The following is an 11,112-nucleotide window of genomic DNA, read 5'->3' as shown; positions in this document are numbered from 1 at the left end:
CCTGGGTTCCCAGCTTTCGTTTGATATGCATTAAGCCATAGTTGAAATATTTTCTATTTGTGGAGGTCATTAGAGGTCATTAGAGGTCATTAGAGGTCATTATAGTTCAATTTTATTTTATTAAAGGAATTTCGAACCCTAGTTAGGCGTGCACCCAAAAAATTGGAAGATTTGAACCAAAAATGAAGGCAGGGCCCCCCCCCCCTACATCAAATGTGCCAACTCCACCATCCCCTTTTTAATTTTCTTACAATAATTGGTCCTTAAACGGACTATAACATTTACGTTTCCAAGTCGCTAAAGTTTGATTTTTTCAATTAAAAATACCTAAAATAATGATTCGATACTAGAAAAAGGTACAGTTAAAAATTGGGTATATTATTAGGATGAATAGGATAGTAGTATTACGAAGAGAAAATGCATAGTATACAAACATAATATTGTGTTAAAAGTTAAATCGTGCGACACATTAACATTGGAACTGAGACGTTTTGAATATCGTCTTTGATTTTGCCGATATTTTTGATAAATGACATTAAGTGCATCAACTAAGATTAAAAATCTAATGAGCTTTCAAAAAAGTGTTCTACTTCTTTAAATCTTTAAATCTTTAAAATTGACAGAGATATTTAAAATTTGAACAGTTCTGCTAATTTCTAATTATCTGAAATCTGGATAAATTTACTAATATCTGCGTAAATTTTTGGAAACTAAAAAACAATGTTTAAAAAATAATCACGAGTGGAACAAAGCCGATATAGAAGTCGTAGGTCAGTTTCCATTTCATTGGGACACTCTGACACTCTGACACAAAGGGCCAGGTTAAAGTTTCACTCAACTTAAAGTTTACATGTTTCGGAAAAAAATATTTTGGCATTGATTATAAATATGAATTCTTCAGGCAGCACAAAAATGTCCTGCATTAGAATTTGTTCTAAAATTAAATCAAGGCCGACAAAAAGCAATTTTTTCCGTTTCAGAATTCGGGATTAGGATACCATGGATATGTGTGGCTCAGATGATATCCTTCCAATTCTGAAGCACGGCTATTGAATCATAGGGCTCATAGCACAATCGTATCAGGATTTAATCATAGTTCTTAATAAACCCTAGTTCCTCCGATTCCTCCGATCCCACCTTTTAAGATAAAGATGTATAGTAGGTATAACTCTTAGAACAATATAATTTATGATAAAACACAATAATTCGACTCCCAAGGAAACAAATCAAGTTTAAATGGATGAGTGACGATTATTCTTAGAACATGGCGGCGTCTATGAAAATGTTTATATCAAATAAAATCCTGGCAAATAGTCCGATTCTTGATTAATGATGATTGAAGATTTATTGAAGATTTACTAACATTATGATAAACAGGGCTATACATTAATTTTAAATTGAAAAAAAGATTTTTTCACATTTTGGTGTTAATTAAGTACACAAGTAAGAAATATAAAAAAATATATAGCCCTTCAAACATGAAGATAAGTACAACCATCTTAGAACTAGTTTACTTAGTAACCCTTGTATTATTACCATAGAGCGTAAAATCATTAATACAGTGTACAGTGTATACTAAACCTATTCACTGTCCAACAGTATTTTTGAGACCAGTTTTAGAAGATTAAAAAGTTCGCCTGCTCCAAAACAACCAAGAAATAATGTTCCTCGTTGATTTGGAGCAGGCAATTACAAATGAATACACGTTTCTACTCTAAACACTGTCCAAACCATTCTTCTGCGCAATAATTAAAAATAATTGATCTGAAGAAAACTGGTTTAAGATCTTCAGTTGGCTTGAACAGTTGATAAAATACAGATTTTAGGATTAAAGTCGCAAATCGGATTTTGATTTGAAGCTTTCCAGATTCAGATTTTAAACAGATCTAGACTTGATTTGGTGTATCCAGAATATTTGATGTTATGTTATCTGGATATATAAATTAGTTGAGACCCCCTGATAAAGGGTTGATGATGGTGTTCTCTGTCTAGTGCTGCAGGTGTTCTAGTTCAAAGAGTTCAGCTTGGCGTTCTGCAGAGGTTCAGTGATAAACAGTTTAGCCAAGGACTGGGAACAAAACTCAGAAACCTAGAAATAATGTTTTGTAGAAACCTTGTAAAAATCTGTAACATTCAATAATTAGGTTTAAAATGTAATTTTCAGTGCTTAGTATCCGATTCCGCTACATTTTGGATTCCTGGATACGGATTTTATAAAATATGCGGATCCAGCGGATTCACGGATCCGGATCCAAGGGAAACAATGTCAACCAAAACTGTAAACAAAACGTTTAGCTCTCAAAACCAGATGCTTTCTTGCCCTCAATACTGTTAAAATAAGGATCCCTCCTGAGCAGTATCCTGGTGGTTGCTTAATACCTGATCCGAAGTGTTAGCGATGGTACCGGAGAGAATAAGAGGGTTCAGTCTGGAAGGAGGTGGAATCGCCTGAACAAATTAGTTTTCTGAATTTTTTAAATATTCAATAAAAGAAAACAATTTTAACTCCTTTATTCCTTCATTTATTGTTTAAAAAAAAACATTTTTTTTGATTATTTTATTACAGTGGTAAACAGTCTTTTTCTTTCTTTTAAATGTTTCGGTTTTATAATTTTTAACAGATTCATTCGAAAAATGTAATTAATGATATTTCCAGTAATAACTCAGTTATAACAGAAACAAATGTGCGCAATCACGTGATCAAAAGAGAGAAGGAAGATAACTTTCATACCAGTGTTAAATGTTAAATACAATATTTAAAACAGGATGCGAACAATGACTTAAAGCTAATCACATTGAATATCAAAAGAAACATATTAAACAAGATCAGAACCCTTTCTTGTGGAACCACAAATGTTATTTAAAGAAAAGCCATTCCCACAATGACTGAAAACTAACTTTAAAAAAAAAACAAGAATTTAAAAGTAGAGATCAGACGAAAAACCCCGAATGTTGGCAAGACGAAACTCAACCCATCATTTGGTAGAAGACTTAAGCCATCCTTGGAAATGTGATTTTATTTGATTTGATAATACAATTCAAGGATTTAATGCAAGGAAAGTTATTTCAGAAGTGTATGCATCTTTTGTACTGCAGTGTACTGTCACCGGGCGGTAATGTAAACACAAGACGGATGTCGAATCCTGACATGGGTTCCATCTTTCACATAAATAATCAATGATATATTCTGGTCATAGGAAAATAATATTTGAATTTTCAAAATTATCAAAATTCAATGCTTTCAACCTCATAGGATACTAAACGAACACTGAGGCATCTTGTTTACAAATTACGCCCAGAGAGAACTGGTTTCAATATGTGCGCTGAGTATACGCAACAGCAATTAACTTTCCTTGCATTACATTCTTGATACAATTGATAAATGAATTTACAAGGAAATGTTAGCAGTCCCTGTCCTATCTGGGTCAAAATTGTGTCCTACCTTGAAGACCTTGTTGATGTCCTCATCAGGGGCTGCGTCTTCTCCCCGAGCAATCCTAGCCTGGTTCTCCAACTGTTTCTTCTGAACCCATCTAAAGAAACATATATTATCTTCTGCACCATCTAGACAAACAAATATTATCTTATGAACCCATCTAGAGAAACATAATTATCTTCTGAACCCATCTAGACAAACAAATATTATCTTCTGAACCATCTAGACAAACAAATTTTATCTTCTGAACCATCTAGACAAACATATATTATTTTCTGAACTCATCTATACAAACAAATAAAATCTTCTGAACCCATCTATACAAACAAATATTATCTTATGAACCCATCTATACAAACAAATATTTTCTTCTGAACCTATCTAGACAAACAAATATTAACTTCTGAACCTATCTTGACAAACAATTATTATCTTCTGAACCCATCTATACAAACAAATATTATCTTCTGAACCCATCTATACAAACAAATATTATCTTCTGAACCCATCTAGACAAACATTATATCTTCTGAACCCATCAAGACAAACATACATTATCTTCTGAACCCATATAGACAAACAAATATTATCTTCTGAACCCATCTAGACAAACATATTATCTTCTGAAACCATCTATACAAACAAATATTATCTTCTGAACCCACATAGACAAACAGATATTATCTTTAAACCAGTGCTTAGGATCCGGATCTGGATCCGGATCCGTTGGATCCGCAAGATTTTGGCTTCCTGGATCCGGATCCAAGGGGTAAAATATCAACCAAAAACTGCAAACAACCTTTTTTACTCCTAAACCCCAAATCTGAACTTTGCGGATCCAGTATTCGGATCCTGGATCAGCATCAAATTAAATGGATCCTAAGCACTGCTTTAAACACATCTATAAAAACATAATTTCATCTTCTTAACCCATCTATATAAACAAATATTATCTTCTGAACCCATTTAAACAAACATATATTATCTTCTGAACACATATATATTAATATTATATATAAACAAATATCTTCTGAACCCATCCAGACAAACATATATTATCTTCTGAACCATCTATCCAAACATATATTATCTTCTGAACCCATCTAGACAAACAAATATTATCTTCTGAATCCATCTAGACAAACAAATTTCATCTTTGGAACGCATCTAGACAAATAAATTTTATCTTCTGAACCCATCTAGACAAATAAATATTATCTTTGGAACCCATCTAGACAAATAAATATTATCTTCTGAATATTACCTGGCCTTCTCCTGGTACTGCTTAAGTACAAGGTTCTGGTGCTTGTTAAACTTAATGGACTCCTGGTTCAACTCGTCCACAGCATCCATCATCACACGGAGCTCGGTCTCCAGGGTTCCTAGAAACAAACGGTAAATAAGAGATAAGTGGTGAACGGGATTGGAATTAATCTCAAATCCAAAATCCAAATTGAATTGAACTGATAAAAAAAAATAATTCTCCAATAAATTATAGTATCCCCCCCCCCGGCCTATCTTCCTTCTTTTAAAAGAAAAAAATGTTATTTCACATTTAGAGGGTATTTTATGGTAGACAATAGGGAATATTTACTATATCTGTGCTGTAGAGAGAGAAGGAGAAGAGAGGGCGAGGGGTTTTGAAGATTAAAAATAAAACTTTAACCAAGATGTGTAAGAGAACCGACTTGAATCCCCCAGACCGCCCTCAGATTGCAGCTTCGTTAACACCTTTTACCCCGGCCCGTATGTTCCTATTATTAAACTACAAACACTAGGAATTCAAATGCAAAACTTTCCACTAATAGTCATAACCAGAAATACCCGGAATTAATTGACAGTAAATTAGACGACTTGACATATTAAACACACAATAAAGGCATCACACATTTTGGAATTGGCAGGAAGACTGGGTATACTTTGTAATCATCTGTTCATTTCATATTGGTAAAATTACATTAAGACGTCCGATTAATCTTAAACTAATTCCGGGTCTTTCTGATTAGTAAAACGGACGTTTTTAGAAGTCCATACCAGTGCTTAGGATGCATTTCATTTTGATGCAGATCCGGATCGAGATCCGGGATCCGCACCAGAAAAAAAATGGATCCGGATCAGAAACAGGTCATGAACATGTCTTTAAGATTTACTGATTTTTTAATATCTCTCTTTTGTTTAAAAGTTCAGATTGATATTGGTTTATATTTTGCCCGTTGGATCCAATTCCGTGGATCCGCATATTTTTGCGGATCCGGATCCAGGAAGTCAAAATCTTACGGATCCTATGCACTACTTCATGTGAAAATAAAATAAGAGTATAAAATATTAAATGAACCTGATGTTCCGAGGTCAAGGAACTGAGCTCCTCCAACATCAAGGGTCAACTGCTCCTGGAGCTCCAGCAACAGGGCGTTCATCAGATGGGAGTTCTTGATTACGATCGGGACCTCGACCATCATTGTCTCATAGCTCAACTTTAAGTCCTAATAGGAAGATGAAAATCAAAGTTATCCCTGCAGAGTATGAACACCACAGGAAATCAGGGATGTATATTTTTCAGGATTACCCCCACCCTGGGGCCAGGGGGGGGGAATAATTTTGATGATTTTGGAGGAAAAATAAAAATTTAAACATCAAAAGTATGTTTTTTTCATTATTTTTCATACTTAATAACAAAAAATCATATATTTTCATCAAAAAATTAATTAATTTTAAATAATTTAGCGAACTTTCGTAAACACAAACATAACTTCTGGGAAAGTAAAGATTATCTAAAGGGGCGGAATGATTTTTTGAGAAAAATACACCCCTGCAGGAAATAAAAGAGGAATCAGATAAATCCGTTGGTCTGTGCAAGATGAACATTTCTTAATCACGAGATTCTCACTACCTTTTGAGTCCGAATTTAATGAATTTGAGCCGCGTCTCAAATTTCCAAAAACCGGTTTCAATTGAGCGCCGGCTTCAATCTTAAAACATTGAATACAATTTTAAGTGGAACCTCTGATTCCATTCCACAAAAAAATTGAATGCAAGAAATGTATTGAAACCCTACCTTAACATATTCTGGAGAGAAGTCCCCTTCCTTGAACATCTTGATTGCTTCGGGGGTCAACCTGAAGGCCTTCAAGGAGATAAATCCCTTCGAGGTCTTTGCAGTGTCTAGGAAAAAAATATGTTAAAAAATAAGTTTTTGTATCTTGTCAAAATTAGAATTGCAAATACAATAAAAATACCAAGAACTATCATAATGTTTATGCCATGAAAAAAAAAGAAAACAATTATGACAACGACATTGTTAAGGACCACGACAATGTAGAAGACTGTTTGACAACAAATTGAAGACAACGAAAATAATAGTTTTATTGATTTTGATGCAGATCCGGTTCCGGATCTTTTTTTGCTGTTTTTTGTTGTTGATGATTTGATCCTTGTATCCGGATCCAGGAAGCCGAATTGTTGCGGATCCAGCTGATTCTAAGCACTGGTTTAAACGATAACAAAGATAACAAGCACAAGTAGAGGGACAAAAAATAAACAAAAAAGGGTAAAAATATTACCAAAAATGAGACAAACTGATTCTTCTATGGAGGTCTGGTAGCAGAACTGGGACTCTAGGAGGGAGGTGGAGAGAAAGTTACCGAACTGTGCTGATTGATACCAACCAACATGCTGATGATCAACATTCACCTGGCGTAACCTAAACAATTTCAGATGATTTGTCGTTCGGAGCCAAAATTACCCATTTCCAGGGGTGTATACTGCAAATACATTATCGAGTACAATGGGTGGCAAGAGAGAAATGGATAAAATATTCATGACGTCACGAGTGTCAAATATAACAAGAAAAACGAAAAAAAACTTTGTCTATCCGAAAAAAGTGATAATTGCTGGCAATTCTCATTTCTTCTTCATAAGTTCATCAGACAAATATTTTAAGGATATCGTTGCCACTTAAGGAAGGTCCCTAGAAATTACGTCTAAACTCTGAAATCCTCTTTACAGTCGATATTCTTATTAGAGGGATGCATAATTTGTTGGAAAACATATCATTCCCGCTCCCCGTAAGATTTTTTAGGAGGTGGGGGAGGGGGGTATTATAAAAAAGAATGAAAAATTTGCCTTTGAATGTACTATTTTTCATTTTTTGTCCCCAGATCATAAAATAATATACACCCCGATTCTTTTTCTTTTAGTATGAAAATATACGAACTAATTAAATCAAAAATACGATAAAAGTTAGATGTAACATTACACAACAACGAGAATCTGCTAGAAGCTAATTCGCGCACTCAAATTTAGAACAATAAACAAATATGCAACAAAATAAATGGAGGTTTAGCATATTGAGGAAAATAATTGGCTAGATGTCAAAATCGTAGTTTTTGCTTTAGGTACTTGGAGAATAACACAAAAAAAACGCAAATCAATTTAAATTTTAAAAATAGGAGAGGGGGGATGTATGATAGATCAAGTGGGATAAATGAGCTAAAATGGGCTGGACAGTGGACATCTTATATTTCAAAATGAACTTGAGAAAAGTAAATAGGAATTAAATTCAGTAAGTTAACTGCTTAAAGCGCTGGTTTAACAAATGAGAGAACCTACCTTCTCATCATGGTGAGTTGGAAGTCCTCGTCGTCCAATGATTCGTCACTAGGACTCGGGAAGGGGAAACAGTGAGTAATCTCAAGCCTGAATAATAATTTATAGGTTATGTTGATCTTCAAATAATTAAGATGCAGATAGAGATTGCAGAAAATTCTACCAATTGGAGAGGCCACAAGACATATGCTGACAGAAAGAAAACCAACCTCCCGCAATCAAATCAGTAATTGAAGGAAATCGTAGAAATTTAAAATTCTTATAAACAAAATACCATCTCTTAAATATTTCGTAACCTAGTTTCAGCAACAAGACCAAGAAGGGCTCCTTGGGCAAACGCACTTCCACTGTTTTCAGCCTTAAAATCAAATATGAAAAATAATACTAAATTGCAAAATAAAATCCTAGCCAATTCACAAACAGTATTTAGAAATATGTGACTTGTCTACTGACGCTTTAATATTTCTTTAAAGTTACAAACAATAACGAACTATTTACGAACACTTAGAGAGTTCATAAATATTTGTACTTTAAATGGCAACCTTTGGGTCTGTCCAAGAGAACGATTTTTGTTCCCTCACTTCCCCGCCCCCCATTCCTATCAATTTTATACATGACCACTTTCTTCACAAAATTATTATTACTTATTTTTTTTTATTAATTTAGGGTAGGGTTAAGACAATTTCTGGGCCGTACGCTGCGACTCGGACAGGCTAGAGGGCCGAGCGCTGAGGCTAGGACAGGCTAGGGGGCCGAGCGCCGCGAATAGGACAGACTAAAGTGCCGGGCGGTGCGGCCACATGATCAATTATATCCATGTGATACATACGAGATGCATGTACAAAATTGGTACGAGGGGCGGGGGGTCCAAAAATAGTTACCCATCTTTTCATATCTGTAACCAAAATTTTAATTATTATTGTTGGATGTAGAAGTGGGAGGGGGGGGGGTTGTTGTTGTTAATAAATCAAAGCTCTTACTTCGTGGCAATGTTTGATCAGCTTCATGAGAACCAATCCATCGATCTGGACAACCTCAATCTTGTTTTCATTCTCAGTATTCTTACGGGATCCTCGATCCGACATTTTCAAGATTCTAGATGTTTAAACTAGCAGGCGACTAAACCACTTCTGAAATAAATAATGTTTTTAAGAAATATATACTTTTTCGATGATTACGAACATTGAGCTCGCATTAGTGCAGAACAAATTCACCATTGCGAAAGATTAAGGAATGTTTTCGGCACGGCCACGAACAGTGAACACGTTTATAGCGTCCATGTCGTCCTCAGGACCAGGATAGATGATAAGTGAGTGGGTTTTGTGTAAATCTGCGAGAATGCCGCACAGTAAGGTCTTTGATGCTATCTCATTTGGACTACTGCCGTTTGAACTATTGTTCATTTCAACTATTGTTCATTTCAACTACTGCACGTGGGACCATGCGTGAGTAGTTTAAATGAACAATAGTTCAAACGAGTAAATATATTGCTCATTTGAACTATTTTTTAGTTCATTTGAACTATTTTCATTTGAACTATTAAAATATTATTAATGAAATAAACAAAAAATAGTTCAAATGAAAAAAAATAGTTCAAATGAATAAAGAATAGTTCAAATGAACATAAAAATAGTTCAAATGGACAAAAATATAGTTCAAATGAACAAAAAAATAGTTCAAATGAACAAAAAAATTATAGTTTAAAAAATGGACAAAAAAATAGTTCAAATGAACAAAAAAATAGTTCAAATGAACAAAAACATAGTTTAATTTGAACTATTTTTTACCTAAGGCCTAACATATTTTTTTTGTCCATTTGAACTATTTTTTAGTCCATTTAAATTATTTTTTTTTCAATTTGAACTATTTCATTTGAACTATTTTCATGTTCATTTGAACTATTTTTATGTTCATTTGAACTATTTTTATGTTCATTCTGTGTAATGTTTATCTAATTAATTGTCATGAATATAACTTTATGGAGATTATAAAAAAAATTTAAAAACTGAATTGGGGTAGAAAAATAGTTCAAATGAGCAAGAAATGCGTTGATTTAAACTACAGGATATGACGTCATGTCAGTAGTTCAAATGAACAATAGTTCAAACGAACAATAGTTCAAACGTACCATAGTTCAAACGGCAGTAGTTCAAATGAGAATCCACCCTTCTATTTTCAATCATTTAGAGATATATCATCTGAACTAAGTTCTTGCTGATGGCCAATTAACAATTAGTTGAAGAATGAAGAACAATGTCAAAGTTTTAACTATCAACCAACACTGTGCCCCCCCCTTTAAAAATCCCTTTTTTGAAAAAATATTTATACCTTTTTTTTAGCTATCTAAACTATTTAAACATATATACACACTTTCGTAATAACCTAGATTTATTTAATTTTCTTAAGTGGACTCATCAGACACTTCCTCTTAATTCTGTGGTGTAAGCTTCACTGGGTGAATTAAATAAAGATGGAAACGATTCCTAAAAAATATTAATATTTTCATAGAAACGATACACAGTTTAGTGTATAATTATAAATAATGATATCAAATATATGTTCGCACCGAAGACAGTATTGATTAAAGATTTGTTATGAAACTTTTATATTTAAGGGCAAAAGTGAGATTTTCAAGTATTTTTTATGTGGGTGCCCCCCTCCTGGTGCTATCTCATTTGAACTACTGCCGTTTGAACTATTGTTCATTTGAACTATAGTTCATTTCAACTACTGCACGTGGGACCACGTGAGTAGTTGAAATGAACAATAGTTCAAACGAGTAAATATATTACTCACTCATTTGAACTATTTTTCTTCCAATTCATTTTTTAAATTTTTTTATAATTATGAAGTTAGGGACCATACAATTAATTAGTTAACACAGAAATTTTTCAAATGAACATAAAAATAGTTTAAATTAACCAAAAAATATTTCATATGAACATAAAAATAGTTCAAATGAACATAAAATAGTTCAAATAAACATAAAGATAGTTCAAAGGAATTTTTTTTTCAAAAATTGGTTAAATGAACAAAGGGGTCTGTCTTAGAGAACGATTTTTGGACCCCCC

General features: G+C 33.6%; 1 protein-coding gene across 1 annotated transcript; it reads right to left on the bottom strand.

Annotated features, from left to right (window-relative positions):
• Positions 1–1,326: 1,326 nt before the first annotated feature.
• On the bottom strand, positions 1,327–9,195 carry LOC111715160 (eukaryotic translation initiation factor 3 subunit H). The gene is made up of 10 exons (XM_023490428.1): positions 9,022–9,195; positions 8,338–8,399; positions 8,045–8,131; positions 6,997–7,136; positions 6,492–6,598; positions 5,772–5,919; positions 4,701–4,818; positions 3,443–3,533; positions 2,380–2,448; positions 1,327–2,089 (listed from the first exon to the last, which is right to left on the bottom strand). Exons 1-10 carry the CDS (start codon positions 9,124–9,126, stop codon positions 2,006–2,008), a joined length of 1,011 nt encoding a protein of 336 aa, XP_023346196.1. The 5' UTR covers positions 9,127–9,195; the 3' UTR covers positions 1,327–2,005.
• Positions 9,196–11,112: the final 1,917 nt, after the last annotated feature.

Source organism: Eurytemora carolleeae, unplaced genomic scaffold (genome assembly GCF_000591075.1).
Source record: "Eurytemora carolleeae unplaced genomic scaffold, Eaff_2.0 scaffold1690, whole genome shotgun sequence".
Taxonomy (NCBI): domain Eukaryota; kingdom Metazoa; phylum Arthropoda; class Copepoda; order Calanoida; family Temoridae; genus Eurytemora; species Eurytemora carolleeae.
Note: the sequence above shows the minus strand (reverse complement) of the source record. Positions and strands in the feature narration are given on the sequence as shown.

Bases quoted from the DNA above. Each gene is read 5' to 3' on its own strand.
- LOC111715160 (XM_023490428.1), bottom strand. From the start codon at position 9,126: ATGTCGGATCGAGGATCCCGTAAGAATACTGAGAATGAAAACAAGATT. The intron at 4,819-5,771 runs GTTCATTTAATA...GTTTGTTTCTAG, and splicing joins CCTTGACCTCGGAACATCAG to GAACCCTGGAGACCGAGCTC. The intron at 2,090-2,379 runs GTATTAAGCAAC...CATTATTTCTAG, and splicing joins TCGCTAACACTTCGGATCAG to GTTTCTGAGTTTTGTTCCCA.